At 40.9% G+C, this 27,464-nt stretch overlaps 1 protein-coding gene across 5 annotated transcripts in view; it reads left to right on the top strand.

The window, feature by feature from the left end:
* The window catches only part of MTCL1 (microtubule crosslinking factor 1), a 101,718-nt gene that overhangs the window by 31,556 nt on the left and 42,698 nt on the right, over window positions 1-27,464 (top strand). For 3 of the 5 annotated variants that reach the window (XM_083869490.1, XM_083869489.1, XM_083869491.1), the window contains exon 4: window positions 21,725-21,784. In XM_083869490.1, coding sequence (XP_083725616.1) covers window positions 21,725-21,784 — 60 coding nt within the window. Of the gene's footprint in view, window positions 1-21,724; window positions 21,785-23,795; window positions 23,874-27,464 lie in introns of all 5 variants that reach the window. The other 2 variants (XM_083869492.1, XM_083869493.1) reach the window with 2 other exon arrangements.

The raw sequence follows: 27,464 nt of genomic DNA, 5'->3' as shown, positions 1-27,464 counted from the left end.
AAATTCCAGTGAGAACTGTCTGGAGCTGTTAACAAGCTTGGCTTTCTGGCATGCCCATCTCATAGACCTTTGCAAACACACAGAGCATTCATGTGAGGATGCAGAGATGCGTATTCCAGCAAATCTGTTATGGTCTGCAGTGGATACTAGACAAGAAATTCTTGAACAACTGGAGGTGGGAGGTCTTCAACATTTTCCATGGTAAATGTTAATGTATGTAGCAGACAGAAGGAGTATTATATAAAAACTGAAGACTTTCACATTTTTCTTGTTCTGACCTATGGCAGGGAGGCTGACATTTGCATTATTTCCATGGTATTTTTGTCATAAGGGAGAGTTGAAAGCAAAGACTTAGAAGATTAAAACTCGAAGCAATTTTTCCCTCTGAAAGTCTGATTTAAAGTGAAAACCTGTTTAAAAGTAAAAAGGGGTGAAATCAAGATGTGTCAAACTAGAAACATTTTTTGATTATAATTAAAATTTCTAGTTAGAGGCAGGTATGTCCAAATTTTTCTGAAACATTTTTTCTATAAGAGGCACCGTTATAAAAGGCTAAGTTTCATTACCTTGATTGTGAAGGTGTTATTATAATTTCATGAAGCCCAAAAATATTTCAAATACATCACAGAAAAGGCAGAAGACAAGTTCTCTGTCATAAAGAATGTACAGTTTAAAAGTGAGGCTTGCATTAACTGTTTTAAAAGATAATGAGTAATTTTCTGAATCCTTGGCTGTAATCTGAAATTTTAGCACTGATAAACCCTCTAGTGTTTTCCTGAGACTTGCAGTAGTGCATAAATATAATGTAGGAGATTTATGCTGAGAAGACAAACTTGCTTATTGGCATGCACTGAAAGAGATTGTAATAAGGTCTTACTGAAAAGCTCCTGCATAGACTTAAACTGTGGGCAGGTCTCCTACATATGCATGAGTCAGGAGAACATATTGCCACCTGTGAAAAGACAAGCAACATTTGCAGTCTATTCACTTCCAGTTTTCTCCTGTAACATGGCTGCAGCATTGTTCTCCTTAAGACTTTTAATTTAGTGATGATGATGTGCCTCTGCAAATCAAGCATGACCTCCTGTACAGTGGTAATGAGATCTAAAAAGAAAAAATACCTGTTTTTTGTCTCATGCAGATATTTTTTTACATTCTGGTAGAGGTTGTTCCAGACATTTTCCATTTTCACGTGGTGCTCTGCACTGAAAGTCAGAATGGATAAAGTTTCTGTGATTCTTCATGTTCTGAATATACTGCTGAATTATATGAAGAAGGATTCAATAAGTCCTTTGAAGCTATGTATTTTCTTAACCTATTTCAACAATTCTTGATTCACAGTCCCTCTGTAAGCTGACATTTGTAGCTTGAAGTAATCTTAGATTGTGTTGGGTTCCTATCCAGAACAATTCCCGTTCATCCTTTTTCTCTGAATGAATTCTTATTCCTGGAAACTTACATGGTGAGGTCTTTTGTTCAATGTGAGCATGGAATAGGTGAGCCTGACTAGAGGCCATTAATGCCAAAAAAGAGATGCTGAAGTGAAATTGAATACAGCTAGTAATCAATAAGTTAAAACATTTGTGCTATTTTATTCAGCCTTATAAATAAAATATGCAAATGTATGGTATATAGGACATACAGCCACTATGTACTTTATAACTTTGTGGGTGCATGCATGGAGATATGTAAGCAATGCCAACTAGAAAAAGAAAATAAGTGTAACAAATGTCTAGTAGTATCGTCTCTCTCCCTAATTTTATTTCTCTGCCCACTTTAAGCAGATATGCAAAATACAGCATTTTCCAGAGTGACAAACTGCCAATTGGTTAAGTTTTATACCATTACCAAATTTGCTTCCTCCTACATTCTATAGTTAGCCCTATGCCCCTTTAGGCAATAAAGGGGCATATTTTGCATGGAAGTCCAAGAAGAAAGTTTCTTCCTCCCAGATCTTAATGGATTTCACTGTAGGGACAACAGTTTAATAATATCCTTTGTCATGCTCTGATTTCACTGATTAGGTCACTTGGGTTCCTCCACCCCTTGTCATTCCTCTGATCCTCTCCAGTCTCAATGTTTATTGTGATAAAGCCTTTAGACAGACGACCTCATACCCTTATTTTTTGTTTTTTATTTTTTTTCATTTTTTGAGGTGGAGCATTTTTATTACAAAAGCATTTCTATTCCCAGGTCAGTCACTCTCAGATCCAATAAAATGAGCAATCTGGCAGCTGATGCCACTAGGCTGCTTTAAGTCTTCCTCCCCATGTCACAATGTCATCAATTATGCTTGGCTTCCTCATTCGATGCAAATAAAAATAAACCACATTTTCATGTTTTTAATGTTCCCAGAAGGAAAAAATCAGAATAGAGGCACTGAGACATACTCAGAGTTATTGTGGAGGTTTTAGGCCTTTAGCATCTTCTACTAGATTGCAAAACCAGAAATATATGTCCTGTTGTTTGATGAACACATGGCCCTGGAGCAGTCACTTTTCTTAGAAGAGCAGGAAAATCTTTTATACCAGTTAACTCTTTATACTCTTCCTCTTGAAAAAGGTGTAGCACCATGCTCTGGTTATTCCAGCATCACCACTGCATAAGCAGCATATTTGTAGCTTCCCATATTGCAGCTGTTCACGCCTTCAGCTGCATTTTCAGGACTTGGAGAGACAATAAGGAGGGAAACATGTCTGTGTAGGAGGTACAATTTCCCAGATCTGTTCAGATTTAATATTGTCTTGGAGTAATGAGGAACAGATGAATGCTAACAACATGATTTTTGAAGTCCCCTTTTAGTGAAGCAGCTTTGCTTGGAGCTGTTTGTCCACAGTGCTTTTAGAGACCAGCGAACATACTCAAGGAGCTTTAGATAAATCACCAGAAAAGCAGAAATCATTCAATCTTTCCCATCAGAAGAAAAGTTCATTCCAGTTTGATTGCCCTTAAGAGTTCCTGTTTTGTATGTCTTCTGTTGATTGATTACAGAAAAATTTTGCTTACTGTTGAGTTTATGCAGTGCTTTAGCACATTGTACAAGTCAGACATGACCAGCTTCTTCCTCTTAGGACTGCACTCATTTAACAGAAATTATTAAAAGAGATGTAGCTCTTGTACCACCTTGATTTGTACATTCTGTTGTTATTTAGTGTTTCTGCTGTTCTCTGGTGGCTGGTGTGCACCCCAAAGATGTTAGATTAGTACCAGCTCAGGGCTCATTATCCCTCTTCTGTTGGATGTCAGAGGCATCTCAAAGGCTGATGGGAATGGCATCAGGCTGAAAAAAGAGGGGTCACGTGTAATTATGAGTTGTGTGTTCTTGCAAGACCTTCATGGCAGCAGGATGTATCAGTCCTTTCTCAATAAATCTCTCCTTTCACTCCCTAAGTCTGGCAAACTTCAGTTTAAATATCAGAAAATGCTGCAGCTGACAAAGCTCCTTAGCAAAGTGTTCATTTGGGGTAAATGCTTGCCTCTCCAAAAGTACAAATGTGAGTCCAAATGCAGTGTTCTTCATTTACTACCTGGCATAAATCCGCACACAAAGAAATACAGGGTCAGCTGAGAATAAAATTAATATCAAGAAGTGGTTGGAGAGATACCGTCAAGTTCTATCTGTCCAACCAAAGAAACTGCCTTCCCTGTGACTTCATTTTTGAGGTCTCAGTTGGCCCAGTTGCTGATTTGAAACAAGGGAGAAAAGGCAGTGTGGATCCAAAAATAACCACTCACGTGTGCTCAGATTTCATTTTCAAATTGGGTACACTCAGGGTTTTTTACATTTTAGAATATTCTTGTTTACTAGAAGTGCCTAGGAAATTCCTAGCTGCTCAGATTTAGGATTGTAATGGCAGTGCTTGAAAACAGACCAAAAAGATCCAGATAACAACCATAAAGAAAAGTCCTGAAAGGGCCACAAAATTTCATAATTGACATCTGAAACTAATCTATAGCTGGTAAGAATTAAGGAGGAGACTTCCCGGCTCAGAAGAGTATCCCTATTAACTTACCATCAGGCTCTTTGCCCATTTCTATGAAACAGCTCGTGGTGTCTGCAGCAGAGATGTGATACCAGAAGATGGATGGACAATTTGATTAGTCTCTGTATCCTCTTCTTACGTTTCTGCTAAAATGGTGTTCACATTTAGAGGCATTCAAGGACAGTCTGTGGTCCTGAAATGGGCACATTCCTTTGAGAGACATAAATTGGGTAAGGAAGACCAGGGAGAGTGCATCTCAGTTTATGTTTTTACGTTAAGCTTTTGCCAACAGTGAGTCTTTTTTTTTTTCTTTTGTATTCAGCATCTTTTTTCATTTGTGATGGAAGAATAATCCCATGCAAAGAATTCAGTGTTGGTCACTCATTTCACAGCTGGCCATGGTTTTCTTCCTGAATAATGAGTATAATTATCACCAGCCAGGCTTGTTTGTGATGGGACTTGCACCTTTTCTCTCACAGGCATCATACATTTTTATTTTTCTGTTCACTAAGATAGCTACAGTTATCATTATTGCTTTTTAAAATAATTCTGACAAGTACTAGCATTAAAATTAGATTACATTACTTTAAAATAATAAGGTCATCAGCAGAAAAACTGTTTGGGGAAAAGAAAATGTCAGAATAAATAGCCAATTTTCACAAAGAAGACAGACAGATGGTTCACTCATTAGCAATAGGCTCCTGAAATGCCCTCTCCTGCTTCTCCTTTATTCTGTAGCTGAGCACCCTACTGTTTCATAGATCACTGTCTGAGGAGCCAATTGCTTGTCCTTAGAAACTTTAAATTGAATCCTGTGATTGCACAGTATTCCAGAGAGCATGGAGTGAGCTGGTGACCTTCTGTTAGATGGATGGGGATTAATCAATCATCTCTGGGGTAGAAAACCCCTGGGAATCCAGCGAGAGCTTTGATGGCCCAGGCCAGCATGGGACTAATGTCAGACCTGCAGATAAGATGGAGGAGTGTTTTGCTATTCTTGTGATGTGGAGATTACAGACAGACAGGACTGTGCATTTCCCTACCAAATGATGTGATTGACTAACACAATCTCTTGCTTTTCCAGAAGTGGCTTGGAAGAACTGGTAGGACATGGAAGAGCAAATTTAGTTGTGGCCTAGATCAACAGCAGCCGGGATAGACTTTAACCTCATTAATTGTTAGAATCATAGAATATCTTGGGTTGTAATGGATCCATAAGGATCACCAGGTCCTACTCCCAGTTCCTCACAGGAATTTAAATTTTATTACTAAAATTTTTAAATTTTATTACTAAAAGTATCATCCAGATGCTCCTTGATCTCTGATAGGCTTGGCACTGTGACCACTTCTCTGGGGAGTTTGTTCCAGGGGTCAACCACTATCTCTGTGAAGAACCTTTTCCTGTTGGACCCTACAAGCTGCTGGGAAGCCACTGGTAATAACTAAAAAAAGTGACTTGAAAAAAAATTCCTCCACCCAAAGCAGCCTTTATGGTCTCACATTGAAAAGTGGAAGTCACCAAGGATGCACAGAGTTCCCAGTGAGAAAATGCTCCTTTTCCACTCTGGCATGCCTATTTCTCCTCTTGAGTGAGAAGTACCAGTGCCTGCCTCTTTTACTGGACTCAACAGCAAGTTGCTCTTTTTGAAGGTCCTTGTATTTTTTTTCAGAGCTTAAAACAGGGAGAACTGAGTTCTGACCTCAGAGCCATAGCTCTGAGAAGTAGCTCCTCAGAGCTATAAAAAAGTTGTGTTTTGTGGCAAACATCTTATCTATACTGCCACTTTTTTAAACTTTTCTCTTTGATTTAATGCTTCACATTCAAGAAGAGAGCAGTAATGAATTAGATAGAGGAGCAGAACTGCACACACTGACCAGGAAGGTGTAAACCTGGCACATTCCCGGTTTAGCAGAATGAACTCCATCCCTGTGGCAGCAGTTGTCCATATCATGCCTGGCTTGTGCAGGTTGCACCTTAACACCGATGCTGAATTTGGCTCATTTCCAGGATACCCATCACACTGCCACAACATGAAGTGCATGAAGTGACATACATGGCTGCAGTGTGGTGGAACATCAACTGGAATTGAAGAATAAGTTGTGACTGTTGTTTGTGTAACAACAAACAACAAGATGTCTAAGGTATATTTATTTTCAATACTTGTGTGCTTTTTATTCATGACAAATTATATGCAGATTTTATCCCAGGATAAGAGAGAATTTTTCTAAATGTAGCATAAGATAATTACACAACAGTTTATCTTTTAATTCCTATCGCCTGGCAAGTTATCAAGTGACCTTAACTCTAGCTGTTATTCTACATATGATATGCAAATCTTTTCAAAATACAGATTTAAAGATTAATCCTTGCAAAGATTTAATCCTTTCAAAAATTCTGTGAGGTACATACATGAGCAAGCTGCACTCTAGAAGTTAGGCCATACAGAAACTGGTGTTAAAAGACTCCTCAGCATTCTTGTTTATCTCATCCATGTTTGCATCTGCTGCTTTGAGGGGCTGCAAAAAAATCAAAATTGTGACCTCTCTTGCAGAATAAACTGCTTGTTCCTCTCCAAAGTGGATGTAGTCCCAGGACATTTTTCTTCCTTTTTCTATGTGTCTGCCTGACCTTTGCAGCTGAACTTTGGGATTCTGCTGACTGTGCAGCCTCCTCAAGGCTCTTCAAGAAAGTCTACATATTTTAGGGGTTGTTTGCATCATAAATATCCAATTGTGAGAAAAAACAGAAAAAAATCAATATCACTTTTCTTGATTTAGCAGCTTTTTATAACTGTGCACAAAGACCCAGGCACATTTGCACAAACTTCCAAGCATAATGAGGTTTAAAGCTCATGATTTGAAATTTGCATCATCAGTGTGGGCTCTAGGGCCACTTTGTTGCTAGTTACCCTTTTTTGTTTGGGGTACATCAACGTTCATCTGATGTGTTGTGTGGGAGAGGACAAAGAGGCTTCAATTAAGTCTGAAATTTCAGTTTATCTCTCTGAGGCGAAACACTGGCAGATAGGAAATCAACAGAAAGAGCATAAGGAAACAAAAGAGTAAAAAACTTGCCAGAAAAGCTGAAAATACCACCCCGTCTCTAATGTGGGAGCAGCCATCTGACTACTTGGTATACTACCAAGCCAGTATCCTAAAAAATACCTCAAAACTGTGTTTTTCCACACTGAGGTTATTTTGTTTTCATTTCTAAAAGACTGAAATAACCAAGTAACAATGTAAGAGCTAGTGATGCTCTTAAAAACTGTAACCCCTTAGGTGACATTATAGCACTGTTGTACCCAGAATATTGATTCAGAAAAGGACTAGTTGGGTTTTAGGTTCTTCTTTCATGATCAGTGTTTGAGAAAAAAAGGCTTTTGAATCAAGAGATTTGAACAGAGACATTCAGACTATAAAAGCCTATATGCATTTGCATTCTTTGTTAAAATCCAGCCAAAAGGAAAATACTGCTTTTGGAGATTATTCCCACATTAGGCCCTGTGTAGTCTCTTGCTGTGAAATATATCCAGAGGTGCTGTTCTGTGCTGGGAATGTGTTAATGCAACAGCAGCGCTGGGGACATTGCTCCCTCCATGCAGCATGCAGGGACACCTGGCATTGCTTCTAATCTCCAATCTTCTGGTATTAAAGCCTTGTTATTCTTAAGGAAATCAAAGCCCCCTGGCATCTATGGAGAATACTGTTTCCAGGGAAAAAAAGAAAAAAAAAAAAAAAAGGAAGAAGAGCATTTGGTTCAGAGGAAATCTTGTCAAAGCTTCTTTTTAAAATATTTAATGGAACTACAATCAGTTGGGGGCCTGGAGTATTTTCTGCAGACTATTTGCAGACTGTAATTACAAAGTTTTAAAAGTCTTCCACTCCCTCAGCTTTTACCCTGGGCTCAGCCCTTACCCTGGGCTCAGCTCCTTAGCGTTGGCTGGTGAGCATCCCTCCCTCACAGGTTTATTGTGTGACTGAATATTTCAGCCTGGGGTCATAATGAATATATCCAGAGTCCCTTGTGAGAACTGAACAGTCCTACGTGTGAGCTTGTGGGGAAGCTCTCTGGCTAAATTCACACTTATTATGGAAAGCCACATAGAAGTTAGAGGGCAGAGGAAAGAAAGAAGTGCCTAAAGAGAAGAAAGGCAGGACCAGAGGAGAGCATGTCATTCAGAGGAGCTGTGTGAAATCTGACAAGTGTGCATAAATATTGGTCCTGCCCATAATAGGGCTGTGATTCTGCAATTCCTACTGAAGTGAGGTCAGTGGGATGCCTTGCAGGATGAATAATGAACCACTCACATCAATACATGCAGCACAACTTTGGAGTATGAATAGCTGTAGTGAATACTATAGATTCACCTCATGCTGCAGAAATTGAAATGGGTATTGAATTTTGCTTGTGGATGGATCAGGTTTTTTAGTTTTATTTTGATACTATTTTTCTCTCATTTATGATTAGATCCCTTTTTATGTCTCAGTGCTGCTGAATGGTGTTCAGAAAGTTTTATTTTTAAGGAGAAACCCTGATAAACAGTTTGGAAGGAACGTAGAGACCACTTTTTTCATCTTGCAGTGTCTGCAAGGCACTGCTGCAATCATAGCAACAAGTGATAGAGCGTACATAGTGCTGTAGATCCGAATGGCAGAAAGTTAGGTTAAAAACCAGAGGCATTTTCTTTAAGCACCAGTCAGAATCAATCATTTGCTATTCCTAAATTGCAAATTATTCCTAAATTGTAAGTAGTTTTTTTATTATCTGAAAAGTGGGGAGGAGATTTCATATATGCCGTCTAATAAAATGATACTTTGTTCCTCTTAGAATTTAAGGCTGCAACAAGCTTTCATTCTATTTCTTTCATTTCTAGTCTATCTTCCTTTAAGGCTAGACTGTTTGTCTAAACCTGCCATTTTTATGCTGACATTTAGGGAAATGAATAGGCAAAATCTGAAGAGGATTTGTCCAAATGAGTTTCAGTTCCAAGTCATTAACAATAATTATCTCAATTAGCGTTTTATTTTGCGTAATTCTAGATCGACGTTTACTTCAAGTTTCTTTGTCTCCTTCTGGGGCACAAACTGCTTTCTCCAGTTTTCCTATGTAAATGAAAACACATTATAAATTCATACTCTAGTTATATGCAAAATAAGGAGAAAATAACAAAGCCAGATTAGGAAATGGGGTGTCATTCAGGCCATTTGGCGTGGCCAGGAAGAGCTTTACCTGCATTGAGAGGTGAGCCAAATAGCATGGGGACATGTTTGTGTATGGGAGAGGGAAACTGCTGTGTGCCTGTCTGGGATCCTTTTGTTTTTCTTCTTTAACTTCATGTCACTTTAGTGAATTTGAAGATGCACAATTGTTGAACGGTCAATATTTTTTTCATGGTATTTTTGTGTATGCTGTGAACTTTTCCCTGATTTTTTCCTACTCTTTTTTTTTTTTCCTCCTCTCCTCTCCTCTCCTCTCCTCTCCTCTCCTCTCCTCTCCTCTCCTCTCCTCTCCTCTCCTCTCCTCTCCTCTCCTCTCCTCTCCTCTCCTCTCCTCTCCTCTCCTCTCCTCTCCTCTCCTCTCCTCTCCTCTCCTCTCCTCTCCTCTCCTCTCCTCTCCTCTCCTCTCCTCTCCTCTCCTCTGTTTTTGGGCTCTTTTTCGAAGAGCTGCTGTGGATCTTTGAGGGCTTTCATTCCTCACTTGCTGATGCCAGTTAGTGAAACCCAATGTCCCCCTCGGGGCAAGAGTACTGTACTCCCTGCTTTGTATTTAAAGACAAAATACTGCCAAAGATGAGGGAGAATCAGTGTCTGGAGAGAGAGACCTGGGCTTTGCCACACTTTAGAGATTTATAGGGAGAAAAAGTGGGTGCTTCTCCATTTCTGTTTATCTCAAAACTCTCTTCAGGAATCTGGTAAGGTAGGGCAACCAGGGAAGGAGAAGGAAGTGATATCTTGGTTGAGACCAGCTGCTAGTTGCCTGTGGTTTTATTTTCTCTGTCCCTCCCAATGTTTTAAGTGTCGAGACTGGCAGGATCTTAGAAAAGAGCTTACTAAAGGATTCAGGGACTTCAGGTTTCTCAAACAAGCAAACAAGCAAAAAATCACCACACTGAGACTTCTAAGAACAGACTAGAAAAGAACATTATTTCAAAATCCTCCATAAAACCTATAATCATGTAAAATTTCTGCTGTTGATGAGCAGGCACATGGGAAGATCAGTTCCACAATCAATTTTATTCCCCTTACTTCTTGGTCAGTAGGCAGAGCATGACCTTTAGATGCCTGCTTTTGGACCACCAAGAATTCAAATTATGTGGTTCTTTAGCTGTGGAAATTCTTAACATAGCTATTTTTGCCCTCACTTTAAGCACTGACATGGCTTTGAGATAGGTTGGGCCCTCAGCTAAGAAAAAGCTTACCCGTGAGGAGATGCTTTTTGCAGGTGGCCAAGAAGACAGAAAGAAAGAGCCAGCAATGAATTAAGTGGTAGGGAGAAGCAGTTGTCGTGTTTTAATTAGAAAAATGAAAAGTGCATTAATTTCCTCATTGTAATAGTTTCTGTCATCTGAGAAATAATGATCTAAAAAAAGTTGTCGATCTCTGCCAGTCCTTCTTCAGGGCTGTCATTATTCACTCTAATGCATACATATTATTCGTGGTCATTAATCTTCTGCACCCAGGCTGGTATAAACCCTATTCTGCTATTAGTTGCTATGTTTCAGTTCGAAAGCTCTTCCACTGATCTAGCCTAGGCATTTCCATTTTGTTATTCCTGGGAGAGTGAAAGCTTTTTTGTGAATTCTTGCATTGAACAGTGGTAGAGAAAGAATATTTAGCTAATGGTTTGAAGTTTTCTTTTTTCTTTTCCCTTTTTGCTTTACTCTCCTAGTCAGAGAAAAGAGGTGAAGATTTATCAAGTCCCTTACTAAATCTGTGCTTGCTTTTTCTTCAGGCTTTGTAGAATAATTCTAGATTTGTATCCTCACCTGTCAGACCTTGGTAGGGCTTCAGGATGTGACCTGTCTCCTTTTATCAGGCATCCCTGCTGCCTTACTTTGAATCACAGCAGAACAATAATAATTGTGGATTAGTTGTTCCTAATTAGACACCTCTCTGCAGCAACCCCTGAATGATGCCTGGTCTCCTACAAACTCCTGTTTCAGTGGATACAATGAGAGCATTACACTGCCTGAGGCCTTAGTCCAAGCCTCACTGAAGTTAATGAAAATGTGAGACTTTTTTTTTTTAAAGACATTAAAAAGGAAGAGATGGGTATGATTCCGGCACTGAATTAAATTCCACTCTAGTATCCGGTATTTAGCCATTTGTATATGGTAAAATCCCTGTACTTCATATGCTGATTTACAGTAAGAAAATCAAAGTGCTACTTTACGTTTTGGTCAAAAAATATAATAAAAGGGTATTTCCCCTGATTATTTTCCCAGCCTGCAGACCCCAGCAGGAGCTGCTTTGCTCCACCAGAATGCTTTGCAAATCTTTCCACATGTGAAGCGGTTCTTAGGAGTAGGCAAATCAAATACAAAACACATCAGGATGTTCCTGCTCTGATGTACTTCAGCATGAGAAGTGCACAGAGATTAGAAAGTCTTTGGAGTTACTGCCTAAAAATTACTTTTCAGAAGCTGATTTGCAAATCATGTTCAGAAACCTCCTTTACTAGGCAGCAACAACAGCAAGCTCTGCAAAGGGATCCATAAGCTCTTCCCACGTGTTTTGGTGCATAGTTACAACCAAGGATACACTGACTGTGCTGCTCACCTTTTTCATATTTTCTTCTATACTTGGGGTTGGACCTATTAGCTGTCAGTCTTCATTTGTTATCATAATAATTTTATAATTAAAGTACAATAGGCAGTGTGACTATTGTTACAGATTCATTCCCTCAAAAGAAGAGGAATGGTACAAGTTTCCCAAACTGCCTAACAGTGCAGACACAGTCCCTTCCTGCTCACTGTCTTGTCTTGGGACTGGTCATTTGTGTGGTGACCTTGCACTGCTCTGGTGGATCCTTCAGTTTCTGGAGGGTAGAAAGCTTCTTATCCAGAAGCAGCTCCTGAAACCAGCCCTGCCTGTGTGTCTGCAACTCACCCCACACAAGAGCATGCAAATGTGGTATGATTGTTGTTTTATTTGGTTGGTTGGGTTTTTGTTTGTTTTTAAGTGCATCCATGTTACTATTTTAGGCTTCTTGTGCTTGTTTTGATATTAGCAAGAAAGGCAGAAAGGAAAACAGTGGGATAAGTTCTCAGATAAGTCTGGAAACTAATCTTTTTCCTGATTTGAGGGAATATAAATGGGTCATCCTCTTTTTTCCTTCTATTCTGCGCTGAAAAAGAAAACAGATAAAACATTGTCATTTGTAACAAATCTATATCAAAACAAAGTACAGGACTTGGGCTCCAAATACGATGTATTTAGAGAGGGATGAATAAAACAAAGTTAAGGCTGTGAATTTCTCCTTTGGGCAGGTGCTGAGCACCATTGCCTCCTCAGAAACCAGCTCTTTGAAGCACTGAGGCAGTGCAATGGGGAGAGGCTCAGGGCAGTCAGCTTCCCTGTAAAGACATGGAAAAGTTGTCTGTCCTTCCCAGGAGCGACAGAGCAGACCAAGAAGCATTATCCCAATCCCTGCCTTCACCCATCTCTCAAAGAGCCACTCTCAGAGGTCTGAGACCTTTGAGCCCCTCTCCTGGATCTTGCTTCACTACATAACACCCAATAATGCACAATTTGTCTTTAATTTTCTGCTTTTGTTCACAGAGTCAGAGGCTGAGACCCTGAATCCCAGAAAGGAGCTTGAAGCAGCTTGTTTCAGGCTTCAAAGCAGCAGTAGCATGAGAGAGGGGAGCCCGTGCACACTTAGAGAGCCACCCCAGCTCCCCATAGGCAACCAGAAGAGATTCCCAGACAATCACAGTCCAGCCCCAGGAGCAGGCAAAATAGTTAAGGGTGACCCAAATACCTGCACAAGTTGAGGTCTCCTCAGAATCATGACTCACAACAGATTACTTTGCTGTTAGCATTTGTGGAATATTTATAATTTTTCTGTGCATTTTTAATTTTAATGTTTGAAACACTGTGTTCCCACTTGAGCTTGTCATACTCCTTTCTAAGCACATTTTTGTGAAGCTCTATCAATCATGTAGGGGTTCTCATTTGATATTTACAGGGTTGCTGCTGACACATCTTTGTAGACTGGCTTTACTAAGGAAATGCGGATTTTGCAATTATACGCTCTCCTAACAATTTCTTTCCCTCCTGTCTATTTCCAGCTGCAGTTTAGCATGTAGGTAGCCCAGCACTTTTCTCCCATGAGGGCAACTCTTCCTTCACAGAATATGCTGTGAGAGTGGGTGGACATTGCACTGACATGCTTGGAGGAGCTCTGTCCCCTTCTTGTCACTCTTGCCTGCCCTGGTTTCACTGTTTCCTAATTACAAGTGCTACACTCTGGCTTGAATTTCTTTCCTGTAATTGATGGCCTTGCTCATTGTAGCAGAACTAACTTTATTTGGGCTTGAACTGTGACTCCTATGGCTTGCTGAATATGAATGTCTTGGGGGTGACCCAGTAACTGGCAGTAAATTGTTGTATGCATTGAATGATGTATAGGAAAGTGCATTACAGGTAGCAACTATCCAAAGTTCAAAAATGTCACCAGCTGTCCAAGTGTGAATTTGCTGTCTTTTTGCTCTATTTTTATAACCCTCTTTTTCAGAGTGCAATGCCCTTAAAATTGTAAAATAATAGATGGGTAACCAAGGATTACAAAGACTGTCTGGGATGTATTTGTTGGGGATCATTGAAGTTGGCCTTTAATCTCTCGGCTTCTTTAGAATTTCATTTAATACTTTATAGAAACAGCAAGTTGCTCTAATCCAGGGGAGATTGAAGATGCTTGTACTCATAGTTGTCTACTCAAGGAAAATTTTCCTTTCCATCCCCAATGTGAAGAACAATCCTGTGGCTGTTGTGATCTATTCATGTGGACACAGATGTTGTGAATATCGTTCCCTGCAAAAAGACTTCCAAAAATCTTATTTTTTCTAGATTCTATGAAATTTGCTCTTTAGGCCCATACCTTGAACACTACAGAGATTGCAGAGGTATGTGTTTTCTCCCTCTCCCAGTTTTGTAAATGGTTGCAGTAACCTCCTGACCTAATATGGGCTTGCAGCTTTGCTCAGCTCCTCTCCTTTATCAGCACTGCCAAATCATGTCTAACTCTGCTTTGTCCCATCACTGGCAAATTCTCCAGTTTGTTCCTCCAGTCCTCTGAATTCTGTCCTGATAATGGGACTGCCAGCTATATAGTATTACTTTCTAAAATGTCTTGGTGCAGAGGATTAGCAGACTACTTCTGCAACTGGACAGCAGGTGTCCATTCCCTGTGTGTATCCTGCTTACTTACTCTGTTTCTGGGAAAAAAAACAACTAAACAACATTTATGTTTGTAACAGGTCGGCTGTGCTACAGGGAATGCCAGGCTGGGTGTGCAGAGACCAGCAATAAATGCTCTCACACTGTCTTCCTTTGGGAATGCAAACTCCCAATCCCATCTCTGAGCACTACCTGGCCTGCAGTCCCATTCAGCAAAGCATTCTGGGGAAGCAAGAACAGGAGGGAAGGACAGTCAACCTCTGTTTTCAGGCAGTTTACATTCAGCACTGGGTGATGCAGGCAATGCCAAGCAGTGTGAGGTGGACAGTGGATGGCAGGGCAGGTGTGACAGGCATAATTTTTCTAGCTGTTGTCTGTCTTACTCAGGCTACTGCAGTTAGAGTCAACACAAGAGAGAAGAAGGCTTTAAAAAGGTCATACAAGTTGTTTCATCTTCTCAGTGAGTTTTGCAACCTTTGTTTTGTCCAGAGAGGTTGAGAAGAGAGCCCAAACTGCCACTGCTGGCCAAGGGGCTGGCTGGGTGCCTGCCCTCACAGTGAGAGAGGCTGTTTCCCTCTGGGCATGCTGAAGTGTTTCCTGGGCTATGAGCACCAGGCGTGTGTCTTTCTGTAGGGTTTTGTGGCTGCTGATGAGCACCATGCCTGTTGCCAAGTTGTTTCAGGGCAGGTCTGTTTCTGTGTGTACATAGTGCCCAGCACATTTTTCACGGGCTGTCTGCTAGGGGATTACACTAACGAGGTAATTAGAGGGCTCAGGCAGTGTCAGTGCAGCACATACCACTCGGATTAAGCCTGACTCTTCCACAAGTTCTTTCCCAAAGGGGGGGTGCAGGTTGACATGACTCCCTTTTGCAGGCTGCTGCTCAGTCACTGCAGCTCAGCTCATGTAGAGGAATTTGGGGTGCTGCTCCTGCCTCCTGTACCAGTGGGGAGGAGGGGGTGAGTGGCCCTAGCAATGGTTTCCATGGGCATTACAGGAATTATGTGGTGGGAGATGGAGCAGCCTGAAGAGGCCTGGCAGCAGCCCACTGCTGCAGTTAGCCTGGATGCCACTCCTCTCTGGCAGGACTATGAGGGATGTGGCAGCAGTGGTTTCCTCTTCAGGCTCAGCTGGTGCCCAGGCAGAGGGGTAGCATGTGTGCCTGTGATGTGGGGTTAAGGAAGGGGCACAGTGTGCAGAACTCACATTTAATAACTGCACAAGTGGAAGGGTGATGAGGCTCCGAGGGATGTGTTAGCTCCTGGCACATCAGTGTCACTCTACTAGTGTAGCAGGAGGGGGAAAAGCAGCACTGTCTGCAATCACCTGCCTGGCTTCTTTCTGGTTTCCTTCACCTGAAATAGGACCCCTCCATAAGAAAGAAAAGCCTGGTCTCCATGTGTTATGGTTTTCTTTATGTATTGTGACAAATGTAATTGGGATATTTTATATCTTAACAAAATGAGACAGACAGGGACTTTTAAAATGTATTTTAATGAATTTAACAAGTTACTAGGAAACGTTTGGGCGGAAGTACTGTCTAAGACAGTGATACATATTAGTGGTTAGGATCTCAGCTGTCTGTTGCAGGATTTATTTTATTATATTGATAACAACTATTATATCTCTGGGTTCTATAATTTACCAATTATTTAGCAATTATTTTATTAATAAGAATTATTATATTGGTTTCTGGCTCCCATATCAGCTTCCACTGACCAAACATTAAGTGAAATGGTGTGTTGTGAGCTGAACACAGAGCCAGCCCAGCTGTCTCCCATCCTCCCAAGAGCTGCTGTCTAACCTTCCAGGGCTTCAGACAGCAGGTGCAACCCTGGTGCTTCCCTCCCCAGCACACTCCCAGACCTGTCACACCACATTATTTGTAAACACCAAAGCAGCTAATATCACAGCCTGCATGTGAAGGGCACCAGGAAGCCACATGAGACAGACAGTGCAGTGTGTTCATAGTGAGAGGCAAAAGAAAGAGGCTCCTATTCATAAGCTTAGCACAATAGAGTAATGCAGCGTTAGGGAAATTTAAGCTGGTGGTGAAATCTAGTATGCTTTGCTGCTCTTTTACTCAAGGGATGCCTTTTATCCTGAATTGTAATGCTTATGATATTTCAGACATAGCTTGCTTTGCTAGGTCATGTGAATGATGAATATCACAGTATTTAGAGGTTTCTAGTAAATGAAACACACATGGGAATGAATGGAGATACAGATCACTTGCGTCAAGCCCAGCTTTATCAGGGCTTGGTGAGGGCCTATCTTTTTCAAGGGCCTACAGCAATTGAAAAGCAATTAGAATTTCATTGTACTTCCCAGTTCCATTAACCATCCTGTAGATACATACAAGAGTTCACAATGAAAAATCTGTACTTCCACTGCACAGCCATTGAAATACAGAAGAATAGGATGGCAGCAAAGCAAAACTTCAGTCAAATACTTGGGACTTAGAGAGACTTCAAGGCTCAATAAAGAATGGAAAGCCACCCTGTCCTGCCTTAAATAAGGGATATTGCCACAGAAATGGGAAATGCTTCCTTTTCCCAAGTGGGCAGGTAACAGTAAAGGACAGTGCAGTGTGATAGCTGAAATCTGCCTCTTCTAAAGAAAAAGCTCCTGGTCATTTTCCAGGTCATGTTCTTTTCTTCTTAGAAAAGTTTATTCAGTGGTGATTTAAGAGGGGCAGACCTCTGCACAAAGGGTGTTTTCCTTTATCTGCAAGACTGGACAAACAGGGATAGCTCTAAAACAGTGAGATGAAGGAGAATCATGCACATCCTCAGTGTCAGGGTCTGCCAAGTCCAAAGCTACAAAAAATTAAGAAGGAAACAATCTGCAGTGGCCAGCAGAGCTTCATCTGTGTGCATGGGGTTTGTTGGAGAAGGAACATGGAGATCCCCATCCTTTTTCTTCTCCTGACAGAATCTTCTTATGCAGCCCTGCACAGTGCCTGGAAAACGCTCACAGCGAAGCGTTCCTGATTAGTGGTGCAGTTAATGAACACTGGTTTACATCTCTTGAGGATAAATCCACCCTCTGACCATCTGTTAACAAGAGGATCTGGTTTTCTTCTGATTCACATAGATGCCAAGCAGAATTACCTTCATTTAAACCACTGGTGTTTCTTGGAGAGTAAGTGCGATGAAAAAGTTGGTCCGTTGGCAAGATCTCTTGATGAGTGACATTCTGTGGGGCAGACATTATGTCTCTCTGGATGGTTTGTTCATTCTTGAACATGAGAGGCCCCAACAGCTAGCAAGAATTTAGCTCTTGTTATGAAATGCCAATGTGCAGCTCTGGAGCTGTAAGTCTCACAGTTACTGGTAATCTGCAAGTGGTCTGCTTCACTTACTGCTGGATTTAGAGCAAGTGGATTCAGTCATTTGTGCATGATTTTTTAAAAATACTGTCAGGTCCCTCACAGGCAGTATCTTCTAATGAATGCAAATGAAAATTATGATTATCCATTTCAAAGCAATCGGTAGCAAACCATCATTGGAACAGAACATTATTTATACAGCTCATAAGAGCCAGTGATGCTTGTGCATAATTCCTCACACGTCACAGTAATAGAAACTGCCTTCAGGGCTGGACTTTCCAATCCAGGCTCTCTGTTTTTGAGTTGCAAACACTGTCATTTCAGCGACTGACTACTGGATTTTGCAGGTTCAGTTTGATGCACATATGATAGCAAGCCCACATTTGCCTGCAGATGCCAGACTACCACACAAATTACTTGCTCCTCTCAGCAGCAGTGAATAAAGTGACAGGACGGCAGCTCATAGGGACTCTTGGTTCTCTCCTTTTCCAAATCCTTCTCTACCAACGCCTGTTTGCAGCTCTACTCTCATCCTACTCGGCACTTGCTTCAGTATGAAAACTTGGAGTCTATCATGTGTTTACATGTACAGTTGCTCTTAACTCAAACTTTATTTCCAGATTTTGCTCAACCTCCAATTCCAGTGCATTGACTCCTGCTTGCTGTCCCCCACGTGGATTTCACTCCTCGCTTTCACTGCTTAATTTGCAGGACTCTTCTTTGACCTGTTAAGAATGAAATTCATCAGAAGATGCAAATTACCTCTTCCCATCCCTGCTAGGCTCCTAGGGAAAGTAAAAATAATTATGTCTCTTCCTGCTGTTGATACTGTAATCCCTACATCCAATAATCTTTTGGAAGTTTAACTTTTAAAACACTGGGTCTCCATACGTTAGCTCTCCTTGGTAGCCAAGAGGTCCATCAACAAATTGCAGTGAAAGTGAATAGGTAGGAAATGTCTGCACAAGTAATCACTCTCTTAAGAGATTCTGTTAACCAAAGGATGAATAAAATCTTGTTTAACCATCATTAAAAGACTTTTTGGTAGACAGCCAACCCTGGCTGGTCTCTTGAGTATCAAAAGTAGTATAGAAATGTTCCTTCTAGCATTAATTCGTATCAGCTTCTGATGCCAATCTCCTATACATCAAAGAGAAATGCTCATTTATTGGACCATTTTGCATTTTAAATAATTTAAGCTTGTAGCAGATTCCCCTACTTTTAGCAGCAGCAGCCTCTGCCCTTAGTCCAGCTAAAACAGCAGCTGTATCGGTTGGTCTTTCATACACATGTGCAGCCTGAACCCATAGTACTGAAATGGAGAGTGCCTTGTTTTCATCTAGAGCTTAGGGGGTTATGGCCAGGCAGTGCCTTGTTGCCATGTTTGTGTTCAAGTCCTCCACTGATACATGTGAGGGAAGTTTCTCCTTGTAATCTACTCACAGTCCCCAAAGGTAAATATATATAAATAGTCTTTTTCTTACATCAAGGACAGACTCAGCCTAAGGTTGAGTCTCTGCCTTATGGAAATAGAAAGCAGTCTCCCACTTAGGCACTGATTAGTGAAAGTCGCTCTTACGCAAATCCAAACGGGACTTGCATAAGGCAATCCAACGGGACAGTGTGAAAATGCTTAAAATGAGGTCTCATCTAGGGCAATATGTTACGAACCTGTTAGTCTGGATCTGTGAAATTCATTGTTTCAGTGCAGAGTGGAGCTTGCAGTTTCCAAAGCTGGATTGCTACCTACCTGTTTCTCAGCCTGTGATCCATGTCATCTATCTAAATTTTAATTCCCTTCCCCTTGTTTTCCAAGTATTATCCCATACTACACAGCAAAGTCTTTATTACTTTATCTTACACACTACAGTCCATGTGTTTATATCTCATAGCTTCTCAAGCTGGATGTGTCTAAGTGTAACATTTTGCCTATAGGTAAGAGCAAGAGGGTTTTAGCATTTGGCACAAGGCTTTTCATTTCTAGTATGATGAGTAGCTATTTGCTACAACTGGGCATTAAGGCCTCTACAGAAATTGATAGCCTCATCCCTGACTCTAAGGGCTTACAAATTAAATGCAGTATCCAGGCAACCTCCTTTCAGTCAAGTTGTTCTTGCTTGAAGTCACATGGAAAAGAAGTGAATGTGAGGACCAGGGCTATGCCCCATCTCTCTTCAACCAGAATGACCCCTCTTGCGTGCCAGGGGGTGATGCTGCTGACTGGTGATTGCTTTGAGTTACATATCTGCTCCCAGAACAACACCACATAAAAAAAAAAAAAAAAAAAAAAAAAAAAAAAAAAAAAAAAAAAAAAGAGAGAGAGAGAGAAAACTGTAGCTGTTTATCCTAAGCTTGTGTAACAGGTTTTCATATGATGATTTTAGTGTTTAAAGTCTTTTTTTATTGAACTGTTTTTCAGTATCTAGAAAAAGATATTTCTCTTACTCAGCTTCATTAGTTATAGGAAATCACTGGATTAAAGTAGAGAGCAGATTAGCAAAAATAAACTGTAGGATGTCTTGGGCATATGGTGCTTTGTATGAATGGGTTTTAACTACTTATCTGTGTATAACAAAGAGTAAAAGGAGAGATTTATCTTAGTGTGCAATAATTATAACATGCAGTAGCTGCATGGCTGAACAAGCAGAAACCACAAAGCCAGAGAAAGCTTTTGGTTCAGATTTGTATGTGGGGTGTGTGCTGGTCCCCAAGCTCACATTGTGTTTTCTGCCAGCTCACAGTAGGGCACGAGTCTGGACTTAGCTAATTAACAGGATGCCTCTCCCTCCTTTCCCTTCCTCTTTGCTGGGCTCATGTTTTGCAGTGCTGGGTTAGTGTGGGTTACAGAGACTGGGATTTAGCCCATCTGACATGGGAGCAGGCACAGGTCCAGGAACACTGTTCCATCACTGCACCATGGACCGAGGAGGAGGGCAATCCATGTTGCCAGCTGTGGGCAACCCATGGCAGCCCAAGATTTACCTCAGCTGGAAATTGTCCCCCACAGAACAAATATAAACAGAAGTAATAAATAAAAGAGGCCAGAATATTGGGGTGATTTGAGGAGTATCTGGGCACAGACAGAGCAACACAGCCTGCTTTGAATTAAAAATCTGCAGTTTCCAGCTTTCTGCCTTTTTTTTTTTTTTTTTTTTTTTTTTTTTTTTTTTTTGATGCCTTTTGATCACCTCTGATACCTCAACCTGAAAGGTGTCAAATTTATGCTTTTTCTAAAAAGGCCCAGCTCACACTCATCTGGAAACCAGTCCTGACACACAAGTAAACATTGGTAACATCCTCTCACTTTTCAGGAAAACTGTGCTTTTCCACTTGGGAAGTGAGAGGTTTCTCAGTGAAGCGGTGATGATGGCATAATTTCCATGCTTAAAAATACTTGCTTATAAAGGGATATAAAGATTTGCAAAACCAATCAAATCTGGTTTATAAAGTAAATTCAAAAATCCTGGAGAATTATCTGGTCTTTACCTGGGCTCCTCAGTATGTTTGCTTGCAGAGATTAACAAATAATGTTATGCCACATAGCTTAAACAAGCATGTCCTTGCCTATTTTTTGGAGGGTTGCTTTGCTCTGAGGTTTCCACAATGTGTTTCACATGGACTGTGAGTAAGATTCTTGGACTTCTGCCCTGCGTTAATCAAACATGAATCACTGACCCATGCAAAAGAAAGTTTAGCCAAAAATTGTGGTGGTCCATAGAAGAAAAGGGGGGGCGGGGGGAATGTTCCCCCCTTCTACAAAGTTTTAACTAATTTTATTCCTTGTTTTGGTGAGAAATCTTGGGCATTAAAAGATTCACTGACAAGGACCTGATCATCTTGTTCTTTTAAGAATTTTACTTATTATTATGAAAAATTAAATCCCCACGTATTCAGGAGAATATTCTTTCTTTCTTTCTCTGTCCTAATTTAATTGTATAGTGGTGGAACCTGCCAAACTTGCAGGCTTTGTATTTAGCTTATCAATAACACAGTGTTGCTTCTTTTGCAGAGTTCCCTGAAGAGGAGAGGCAGCAGAGAAATCCACAAAGAAAAAAAGACATTTACCCAGGTATGGTTTCCATGAACATGCAACTTTGAGCAAAATCACATGATACAACTCAAAATTTATTTTTATGGGTTTTGACAGGGCCATCAGGTGTATTAACTTGAGTGCAATTAGGCCTTAATCTACTGAGACCTCCCAGAGATAATGTAGAAGCAATTTAGGACAAAAGTGCAGTCTCTAAACTGTGCAGCTTCTCAGGCTCATTGTGCTTGTACCCATTGATTCAGGCTGCAGGTTTTATACAAGAAGAGCAAATCACCTTGTCTCACAAAATAATTGGATCGCAGCTTAGGGACTAACTAAATATATACACTGTGCCAGAGACTTTGTGCTAATGAGTGTCTTGGCAGGAATGCAGTTCACACCCTGCAACGACACCTCGCGAGCTCTCGTGTTGCAGCCCAGGGTTTGATGTCTCTGGTGTTGCATGAACTTGTGCTCCCCAAAGCTGAGGCACCACAGACAGCCTAAGCTGCTCACTCAGCCTCTCTCTGGACATGGGTTTTATCAGAATATCACTGGTCAGTCCTTCTCAGGAAAGCAGTCTGCCTGGTTTCCTCTGCTTTTTGTGCTGACTGTAGGAGTTAAAGCTTTTCCCAGCACCCGCACAGTTGCTGTTTATAGCCAGGGAGATGGGGATAGTATTTCACCTAGCCGGGAAAGGAGCCAGGAGATACATTGTGCCTTCATTAGAGAAGGGATGTGCTTCCCCTGCTGCCCCCTTGGCAGGCTCAATGTACACAGCCAAGACCTATGGGCTGTCTAGTCTTAAAATCCATTGATTTGTAATAGAAACCATAAAAAATCACTTCAGTATGTTGAACTTGAGGGGGTAGGGTGGGCAGCTGAGTGGGTGTGCTGGGGGACTGGCCAGTGGCCAGGGCACTTCAGCCTGCTTTCCCAGGACACAACAGACTGAGTGTCCTCGCCAAGAAGGCACAAGCATGGCTTAATCATACTTTAAAATGGGACACTTGCTACGGAGAACTATTTAAGTCATCAGTCAGGTCAGAGTTTATTTCTCTGCAAGTGTGTAAAATACATGGATGAAATATATATGCATGCCCACACAGATGCAAATTACAGATGAAGCTACATGAAGGCACCATTGTGTCCATAGGGGTTTGTGGGCAGCACTGTGCTTCCTTTCCTCATTCCTGGAAATACAGAGCTGTGCAAAGAGAATGGGTTCTCGTGCTTGCCTCCTCCACCCAAATCCAGGCATTAAGACCAGCTTTGGAAAACCTTAAAAAGGACTCCACAAAATTAACTGAGAAACCAAGTGTGAGCTCAGCAACACTCATCAAAAGGGAAGTGATCCCAGAAGCCACACGGGGAGAAAAAATTTTACCCTCTACACACCATCATAACTCTTGCAAGCAAAGGGCTTGGGGTTGGAAATGAAAACCATTGCATCAGCACTCTGCAAGGTGCTGATTTAGTTTTCTTCACCAATTCTTTAGGGTAAAAAGACTGAGAAATAACCTTATACACCAACATAGCCCAGCATATATGTACATGTCCTGGCTTTCTCCCAGCTCTAGGATATTACCCATAGCTGTCTTCAAACCCTGTCCATTCAGGGGTATTCGCTGGTTGAGATCAGGGCGCATCACATCTAACGCCTGACCTGGTCAAACAGCTGCCAGGTCCTGGGTGTGGCCCAAAAAGGTTGGTGCAGACACAGCCCAGGAAGTTCAAAATGCTGCTCTTCATGGGCACATACCCTAAATACCTAGAATGAACACCCATTATATGCTTTGTGACTGAGAAGGCCTCAAACTTAAATTTTGGGCATCCACGCGCTTACAGATATGTATAGCATGTGGCAAGACTGGTGTTTTAACTTACTGAGAGCTTGTCATGAAAGTAAGCTGGAACTTCACCCCCACCACAGGGCACCCTGAGTAAATAATACCCATGAAGCTGATTGTCTGGAAGTTGTGTAAAAGCAGAATTCGTAGTAGCACTCTCTCACCTCTAGCAGTATTGAAGAAAAAAAGTTTTTATTCAGCAGAATTGCAAAACGGAGCTTCTTGGAAAATACCAGGCACCAGGCAAAACACAAAGAAAAGTGGTTCTCCAGCGCAAGGTAGGAGTGCTGGCACTCAGCCAGATGCTTGGGTGCTGGTTGTACTGCCTTGTCATCAGACTTGCAACCCCAAAATTGCTTACCAGTCTTCTGCCTGGCAGTTCCCTTGAGCTGGTGGTGGTAGAGGAGATGGTGTTGGCCTCTATCTAGCTTTGTGTCTTCCTGCCAGAAAAGAAATATTGTATTGGGGAATTTTTGATCAGCTCTTCATTCTCATCACATCTCTCACATATTATGCATTTACATTGCATAATTAAGTTAATTTATATCCTATACATTTCATTTCTTTATCTCCACATTCTACATTTGTCTAAATTAGACAGCAGACTCTGTAGGGAAGGATCTGGGTTTTGTTCCTTCTGCTTTTTTTACCCATTAACATCCTTCTGAAGTGCCAGGCAGAGCCACAGTGCAATTGCATGCAAATTATCACCATCGGTAATCATTAACTCCCATTTATCCTTAATGATCTCTCGAAGTCCATGACCGAGCACCTGTGACTGTCACATCTTTGCACTGCTGTTCCTTCTTTTCTTTCTGTATGATTTGCCCTATGTACACGTTTTAGGAAAGCATCCACATACTGGATGTTTAATACAGTCAGGAGGCCATTGGCCATATTCAGCCCCTGGGATTTGAGCCTCTTGTTCCTCCAAAACCACAGAAAGGCTATTGTCCCTCTTTTTCTTTTTTTTTTTTTCTTTTTTTTTTTTTTCTTTTTTTTTTTTCCCCCTCTCCTGTCTTTTTATTCACGATTTAACTAATAATGAGCTATTCTTGATTTTGGTGATTTGGCCTCTCTTCTCGTTTGCCTTATATGTCAAAACTCTGCTTGCCTGTGTGGGTGTCTCACCCTTTCGCTTTTTCTAGTTGGTTTCAACTGATCAAGAAATCGGTGATATTTCTGTACACAAAGTTTCAGAGGGAAAGATGCATGAAGGTTGGAGTCCTACCCTTCTGGCATGCTTAGATCTGGCTGATAAATCTCTCCTGACCATTCTTTTCCTTTGGAAAAAATGCTGTCAGGGGAATGGGATGTTCCCTGGCAGGGAAGCGAGGAAGATCTAAAGCTTTCTCACCTTTCCAGATGGGATCCATATTTAGTAGGCAAGACTAACATCCATCAGCTCTGTTGTTTTGTATGAGGCTTGTGTTTGTCTAATGAAAAAGGTCTTGCTTGTTTCAGCTCTTGCGAAAAACAAAACTTGAAAATTTGATCCTTTTTTAAAAAAAATTGCTAAGACAAAACCTGGCAATAAAGTAATGCCATTAAAGGAGTTAAAAGTGGTTTTGTCCTGCAATAACAACACACTAACTCCACAGATGCATTGAGTCGTGCAGTGATGCTGAGCAAAAACATTGGGGCCCTGACCCTAAACCCATCGAAGCCTTTCCCTTTTCTTCAAAAGCTTCAAAACTCTGATTGTGCTGTCCTGAGTGCTGTTATTTGTACTGTCTGAAAGGCACTGGGTGTCTGGCTGGAGGTCCCTCTGACCCCAGGGTGGGAGCGAGCCCCTTGTGCTCCCAGGCAGAGCAGAGGGATGGGGCTGCCCCTTCCCTCGGGCATCGCTCCAGCTGCCGGGGAGGGGCAAGGCACTGGCTACTGCCACAGACAGCTGGGCTCTTGAAGCCAAAGGCAGACAAGAAGTTGGGTAAAGAATGCAGGATTACAAAGACAGAATAAAGAAAATATCAGACTAGCTATTAACAGATAAATAAATGAATAACCAGGAGTAATCATCCCACCTGTGGGTTCTGATGTGCAGCACTGCTCTGGCTGTAACTTTCCTTGTGATCTTTATATTCCACTAAAAGCAAAACCTAGAGCTCTGGGGATAAACTGATTCATCATGATAGGAAAAACAGAAGTAATATGTTGCATAGCCCTAGACAAAGATGATGCTTTAATCATACAGCCTTATCCAGCCAGAGCAACCAAAATTCAGAGTGACTCCAGCAGAGGCTACATAGAATTTTGCCAGGTTTTTATTTGATTCTTAATTTGCACTTTAGAATTATAAAGAGAAAAGCAATTTATAAATATATATGTGAAAAAGAGAAATGTGTATGCAAGGAGACAATAGAGAGAATAGAAAGTCCTACAATGGAGAGAATAGAAAGTCCTCCTTCTAGAGGCTCTGCTTCTAATCAATTATAAGCACCTTGCTTGAATTAATTTAAAACTTTTGTTTCTGATGCCAGAGACATGATGACCAAATGAGCTGATTGTAGTTGTGTTTGTCTCTTGGTTATCAATGAAAATCACATATTATCGTAAAGTTTGACTATTTTTAACCTCTATCATGTTATTAACATATAAGGTAACTTTTTTTCTATTTAGCATTTTAGTCACAACCTGCAGTAGGCAGCATCACTCAGAAAGCTGACTGAGTTCAGAAGCATACAACCAATCACTTTTGTGTCTGGTTTTTAACAGCTGAAGTTAAGTCATAATTAGTATTAATGTAAATAGAATGTGGCAAAATTAATCTAGGTAACATAGAAGACCAATGTGCCAGGATGTGTGCTATACAAATTAAATCGTTTCCTCAGATTGCTGAACCATAATCAGTTTTGTAATTTTATTTTTTTTTTTTTCATAGCCTGATCAGGGGGAACAATTAAAGTCAGTCATGTTTTCCTCTGAATTTGGTTTCCATTATTAGGAATTATAACAAAATGGTGTTTGTGAAGGATAACAGTGCTCAAGAGACTGAAATGAAGTTTCCATATATAATTGCACATATGTCCACATGGCCTACCAACAACGATAAAATCTGCTGTCTCAGGAGATCATCTTTCAAAGCCTGCCTTCCATTATACTGCTAATGCTGATAAATGTGTCTCTTTTGAGGCTGAGTGCCTGTATCTCCATGACAATTCATGAAAGTGATTCATGCAAAGAAATTGTTCATCGGCTTAGAATTTACTTAACCTTGTCTCTTATTTCAGCACAATACACACTGGAGTTTTCATCTCAGATGAGATGCGGTACTTTTTAATGCCCAACACACACAAAAACCCCCAAACAGTCATTCAATACCCTGGTACTTCCTGAAAAATGCAGGTTTTCACATGGGATGGATTTGGATGTAAACACTGTTTAATGAATTTTTCTTCCCTTTTTCACATGTTTTCACCCATCTCCCTTGTGAACAGTTGTTCATCCCAGAAACAGAGATCACAATCTGCTCTGTCCTAATAATAACAGCAGTAGAGACAACAGTGTGTTTCCTATTTGGAAAGCAAGTTAGCAACTTCGTCTATTTCCCATTATATCACAGTCATTAAAGTCTTCACTTTTCAAGGCAACCATGCAGTTTAGCACAGCTTTGTTGTGCTTTCTGGTTGAAGGTGCCCAAAATTTAAGATTATGATGAGCAAATTCATCTGAATAGTCTTTGTTTTGTGGTGCTTGAAGGGAACAAGTGTGTCATTAAAGGTAAGTGGAACAAAAAGTAAATGGAACAAAAAGTGCCAGCAAATCATGGAACCTTTTCATTTGAATCATTATTTTCCACAAAATTTGCTCAGCATTTGAGAAAAAACATTCTGCTGGCACTTTTGCATCACTGAATACTTGCACAGGCA

This window comes from Zosterops lateralis (genome assembly GCF_965231275.1).
Source record: "Zosterops lateralis genome assembly, chromosome: 1".
NCBI lineage: Eukaryota > Metazoa > Chordata > Aves > Passeriformes > Zosteropidae > Zosterops > Zosterops lateralis.
This window is presented reverse-complemented; position numbering and strand designations above follow the sequence as displayed.